At 37.5% G+C, this 5,695-nt stretch overlaps 2 protein-coding genes across 2 annotated transcripts; both read left to right on the forward strand.

Moving 5' to 3' along the window:
* Nucleotides 1–1,253: 1,253 nt before the first annotated feature.
* LOC125422767 (putative disease resistance RPP13-like protein 1) lies at nt 1,254–1,978 on the forward strand. The gene is made up of 2 exons (XM_048474913.1): nt 1,254–1,451; nt 1,553–1,978. The coding sequence occupies exons 1-2, from the start codon at nt 1,254–1,256 to the stop codon at nt 1,976–1,978; spliced, it is 624 nt and encodes a 207-aa protein (XP_048330870.1).
* Nucleotides 1,979–2,171: 193 nt separating this feature from the next.
* LOC107419692 (putative disease resistance protein At3g14460) lies at nt 2,172–5,208 on the forward strand. Its single transcript, XM_048474915.2, has 5 exons — nt 2,172–2,264; nt 2,348–2,990; nt 3,229–3,913; nt 3,987–4,248; nt 4,561–5,208. The coding sequence occupies exons 1-5, from the start codon at nt 2,172–2,174 to the stop codon at nt 5,206–5,208; spliced, it is 2,331 nt and encodes a 776-aa protein (XP_048330872.2).
* Nucleotides 5,209–5,695: the final 487 nt, after the last annotated feature.

The following is a 5,695-nucleotide window of genomic DNA, read 5'->3' on the forward strand; positions in this document are numbered from 1 at the left end:
ATATGTGTACATACATACATTTTAAAATTCATATTATCAAAATAAACTCATCTGTAACTTTTTAATGGTAAAAAGATTTAAAATAATAATAATAATAATATTTTATAACTGTATAATATTCAATTATGATATTAAAATTAATCAATAAAAACTGATAGATAGATAGAGAGATAGATAGATTAAACTTAAGGGTCTTAGTGCAGTACAAATCTAAATCTACTGGCATGTCTCTCTAATTGTTGAAAACACATTGGTTTTTGTGCACAAAAAAAAAATTAAAAAATAAAATTGGAACGAAGTTTGTTGAATTCACTCTAATTTTTCTGTCCAATCCCAAACATTAATCGGAAATAAAAATGATATGACCATGACTTCTGTCAGCAAGAAATAAAAAGCAACCATTACCCAAAAAAAAAATAAATAAATAAATAAAAAGCAACCTGGATAGATGGTGCCACAGTGCCAAAACTCGATTTCCCTTTTGGTTCTTTCAGTTTCCTTGTTAGACATACGAAAATTATGGCAGGGGAAGTGGTGGGTGGAGCTTTGCTCTCTGCATCGCTTCATGCTCTGTTCGACAGGATGGCTTCTGCAGAGATGATCAAGTTTTTCCAGCAAAACAAACTCGATGAAAGGCTGCTGAAGAAGATGAAACATAATTTCTTGTCAGCTCATGCAGTGCTGAATGATGCTGAGCTGAATTATCCCTGCCGTAAACACCAAAATCTTCTTCTTCTACAGAAAAAGAAGAAGAAGAAATGGCAGGTAATAATCTCTGTGCAGATATAGTTTGAACTACACCTTCTTTCAATCCAGGGCGAACTTTTTCATCCAAAGCAAACTCTAATGTATCAAGGATCTCATTCATCATTGATTCTACCCGTTTAATGTTATTAAATGAAGTAATAACACTCAAAGGGAAGGGGTTGAGTACCTGATGACTTGACCTGCTCCCATATTGATCGTCTTTTATGATCTTGCATCGTAAGGCTTCAAAATTGATCCGCTGCACCAAGCGCTCTGCTATGTAGACCGCTATTTGGGGCTCATGAGACCACGGCCTCCCCGGGTTCCTGATCTGCTTCTTGATTTGCTTCTTCTTAGAAACATGATTGGGGGCTTCAATCTTGCACTGTAAAGTTTCAGCATCTATCACTTGGACCAAGTCTTCTGCATCATCTACTGCTCCTTGGAGTTCACTGAGCCACGCCATCGCAGCCGGGTTCCTGATTTGCTTGCCATTTGTTAAGTTGATGCTAACAGATAATGGCCGTAGCGGCAATAGAATATCTGTGATTCCCATAGTTGGCAGGGGTGGGATTGGAAAGACCACACTTGCTCAACTCATTGACAACGATGAAAGAGTGAATGGATACTTTGATTTGAAAGCATGGGTTTCTGTTTCTGATGATATTAATGTCTTCAAGATAACCAAAACAATAGCAGAAAGGGTCTCGAACCTAATTCATTGCCATTACCTGGGTGAACTTCAATATGAATTGAAGAAGGCTTTGATGAGGGAAAATTCCTCCTAGTTCTTGATGATGTTCAGAATGAAGATTACTTTTTATGGGAAGAGCACAAGAAACCTTTTGAATTTGCAGCATATGGAAGTAAAATTATTGTGACAACACGCTATGACAGTGTTGCATCGGTGAGGAGGAATGATATCCCATCTTATCAGCTGCAGACAATATCTGATGAGAATTGCTGGAATTTATGTGTGAAGCATGCCTTCAACAATGTAGATCCATGTGCCCATCCAAGATTAGAAGAAATTGGAAGACAAATTGTCCAAAAATGCAAAGGTCTTCCTTTGGCAGTAAAATTAGTTAGTAGCATTTTACGTTATCATCTAACTCTGGAGGAATGGGAGAATGTACTTAAAAGTGACATATGGGAGTTGCCCGAAGAAAAAAACAATATTCTTCCAGCTCTATGGTTGAATTATCAATATTTGCCTTCACATCTCAAATGATGTCTTGCCTATTGCTCCGTGTTTCCAAAATATTATCAAATTGATAAGGAAGATTTAATTAAGTTGTGGATGGCAGAAGATTTTTTGAAATCCAACAAAAAGAAGATGATCGAGGAAATTGGAGAAGATTACTTTAATGACCTACTGTCAATATCATTACTTCAACAATCAACAAGTTTGTTTGGATCAAACCATGCATGATCTTGTACATGATTTAGCTGAATCTATAGCAGGAGCGTTTCGCTTGAGCTTGGATGATAGTGTTACAAATAAGCATCTAAGTAAGGTTCGTCATCTGTCACATGTTGAAAAACAAATATATGACTTGAAGAAGTATGAGGATTTATTTAAAACCAAATGTTTATGCAGCTTCTTCTTTCCATCAAATTGTTATGGCGAGGTACAATTCCGTTGGAAAAAGTAATAGCTTTGGTGTTGCCAAAATTTACATGCTTGAGAGTGCTATCTTTTCGTGCATGTTCTATGAAAAAGTTGCCTGATTCAATTGGAAATTTGAAACTTCTATGGTACTTAAACTTATCTGGGTCAAGAATTGAAAGGATCCCTAATACAGTTTGTACTTTGTACAATTTGCAAACACTAATTTTGTCGGGTTGCAAACAACTTAGGCGGTTGCCAACCCACATGGGAAAACTGATCAACTTGCACCATCTTGATATAACATCTACACATTTAGAAATGATACCATCTGCTTTGGACAAATTGAATGATTTGCAGACACTGGGTGAATTTGTTGTGGGCAGACAATTCGGGTTTAGCATTGGTTTGTTAAGAAATCTTCAAAATTTGCATGGAAATCTTTATTTTAATGGACTAGAAAATGTTATGAAAGTTGAAGGTGTATTAGTGGCCAATTTGAAGGAAAAAAAGTACCTTACTGGATTAGACTTTCATTGGGTCTTAAAAAGTAAGAAAATAATAGATAGACAGGTAGTTAATGGACTAGAACCTCACACTAGCATGAAGATACTCAGAATAATCGGTTATGGAGGTGAGCAGTTTCCAACGTGGGTGGGAGATCCTTCATAATTTAGAAGAGATATCTCTTGAAGGATGTTGGGGATGTAGCATGTTGCCTTCACTTGGCAGCTACCTTCTCTGAAGAAGCTTATAATTAAACAATTATATAAGTTGGTGAAAATAGGCAACGAGTTTTATTGTGGTGATGCAGTGACAATTAGGTCATTTAGAAGTTTAGAATATTTAACTATTTGTGATATTTACAATAGAAGAAGTCGCCATATTCAGATGCAAAAGTTTGGAGTGGTCAGGAATGCAGCAACGCTGCTATGGAAACCTACGACGTTTGGTAACAGAGAAATGTGATATTATGAATTCTATTGCGTTAGATGACTTAACGATGCTTGAAGAGCTGAGACTGAAATTTGTTGAGAATGTGGAGTCCATTAAATATGCTAAACAACCTCAAATTTGCCCTCCTGCATTTACCTCTCTGACAATTATTGAACTAGGAGATTGCCCAGAGTTAGTGTCATTTCCCCAAGGAGGATTGCATGCCCCCAACCTGAAAGAGTTTGATATTCAAGATTGCGAAAAGTTAAGGTCACTGCCTAAGCACATGAACAACCTTCTTCCATCTCTTCAATCTTTGAGTATATGGAATTGCCCACAGCGGGAGCCATTTTCTGGAAGCCCATTACCTTCTCATTTATTTAAGCTTCAAATTACCGAAAGTGATAAGTTGTTTCCAAGCCGCAGGCAGTGGGATCTACAAAAACTCACTTCTTTTTCCATCTATGTTTTGGATTCATCTCCAGAGGAGGGGCTGCTGCCCACCACTCGTATTCGTCTCACCATCCATTGGCTTCCACACCTTAAAGCCCTCAATGGAAAGGCCTTTCAACCCCTCTCCTCTCTGGAAGAATTGCATATTTCATTCTACGATGAGCTACAGTGCTTGCCAGAAGAAGGGATGCCCACATCTCTTTCTGAATTGTCTATCATATATTGTCATTTGCTGACACAGCGACCAGAGAATAACAGGGGAAGACTGGCCCAAGATTGCCCACATCCCTAAAGTGACCATTGACCATGAAGATTATCAAGCTGCCAATCTGGAAGATGATACACAAGAGGAGGTATATCTAGATGTTCAGGATGCCAATCTGAAGGATGATCAGTCTATTGCTTGGAGGGATGATACTGATGATATAAAAAACATACAAAAGGAAGTTTTTGATAGACTTCAACCTCACACAGAACTTCAGAAACTAAATTTATCTTTTTGGGTACATCAGAAACTATATATTCAACAATATGTGTATGGAGCGAAAAGCTATCCAAGTTGGGGAGGATATGGTTCATTTTCTTGTTTAGTAAGAGTGGATCTTGTTTATTGTAAGAGTGGATCTTTTTTATTGTAAGAGTTGTTATTGTTTGCCACCACTTGGACAGCTACCTTCCCTGAAAAGCTTCATATTCAGGGATTTGATACTGTGGAAAGAATAGGTGAAGAGTTTTATTCCACTGATACTCTTTCCTTAAGTAAACCATTTAAATCCTTGAAAAGTTTAACTTTCTCACACATGTTGTGGTGGAAGGAGTGGTCATTCACGAAAAGTGGAGTTTTCTCAGATCTTAAGCAGTTTACGCTAGATAATTGTAGGAAGCTAGAAGGAAAGAGCTTTCCCAATTATCTTCCTTCCTTGAAGTTGCTTTTAATCTTGGGATGTAAACAGCAAGTGGTGGCTTCACTCTCAACTGATGGACTTCCATTGCTGAGTTTTTTGAAAATAGGTCATTGTAAAGGGTTAGAGTCATTTCCAATAAGGACATTGCCTGCAAATGTTGACACAGTTAAAATTATGGGACGCAAAGAACTTGTCTCACTTTCTGAGGATGGATGCCCTTCAAAGTTTAAATCACTTGAAATTTCCTACTGTGGAAAGCAATTTGGGAATAGTTTGCGGTGGAATCTGCGGGCACTCACCTCTCTGACATCCTTACAAATCATTAAGATAGATGAAATGGTGGATTCATTTCTTGAGGAATGGCAACTCCTGACCACTTTGAAGTCTCTCGCCCTAAGGCATTTCCGAAACCTTAAATCCCTCAATGGCAAGGCCCTTCAACACCACACTTCCCTTAAAGAATTGAAGATTGAATTCTGCCATCATCTCCATTACTCACCAGAAGAAGGGATGCCATATTCACTTTCTCAGCTGGAAATCTTGGATGTGGTTTTTTGAATGGAAGGTGCCAGAAAGAGAGAGGGGAAGATTGGCCAAAGATTTCTCACATCCCTCGCATACTGATAGATTGCAAAGAAATATGATGGGCTTTGCAAACACATGTTCCTCTTGTCTAAATTTTTTAAGGTACTTCTTCTTTTGTACAGTCTTTCATTTTCAGGTATGCAGCATCATGATGTATTAGAATTACTTTCTACATATATATATATATATATATATATATAAAACCCTCTGAAATATTTATTCAGTCTTAAAGATGTGAAAAATGCTTTTTGTCACAGCTTGTGATGCAACACAAGTTGATGTGGTATGCTTTCATTTGTTGGTAGCTGACAAGCCTGGTACTCCCAGTAAACGGCAGCATGTCACAGTAATTTGTTTGTGCTACATAGCATTGTTAAAAATATTCCTTGTGGTTAGTCTGACATATCTAAAGAGGATTGCTTGTATCCTCTTTTTTTTTTTTTTCAAGACTTCCAATATC

The sequence above is a fragment of the Ziziphus jujuba genome, chromosome 2, assembly GCF_031755915.1.
Source record: "Ziziphus jujuba cultivar Dongzao chromosome 2, ASM3175591v1".
Classification (NCBI taxonomy): domain Eukaryota; kingdom Viridiplantae; phylum Streptophyta; class Magnoliopsida; order Rosales; family Rhamnaceae; genus Ziziphus; species Ziziphus jujuba.

Excerpts from the sequence above, each read along its gene's own strand:
- LOC125422767 (XM_048474913.1), top strand. The coding sequence starts at position 1,254 with ATGCTAACAGATAATGGCCGTAGCGGCAATAGAATATCTGTGATTCCC. Across the intron at positions 1,452-1,552 it reads CCAAAACAATAGCAGAAAGG|AATGAAGATTACTTTTTATG; the intron begins GTCTCGAACCTA and ends GATGATGTTCAG.
- LOC107419692 (XM_048474915.2), top strand. The coding sequence starts at position 2,172 with ATGCATGATCTTGTACATGATTTAGCTGAATCTATAGCAGGAGCGTTT. Across the intron at positions 2,991-3,228 it reads CAGAATAATCGGTTATGGAG|AAGAAGTCGCCATATTCAGA; the intron begins GTGAGCAGTTTC and ends TATTTACAATAG. Across the intron at positions 4,249-4,560 it reads AACTAAATTTATCTTTTTGG|GAGTGGTCATTCACGAAAAG; the intron begins GTACATCAGAAA and ends TTGTGGTGGAAG.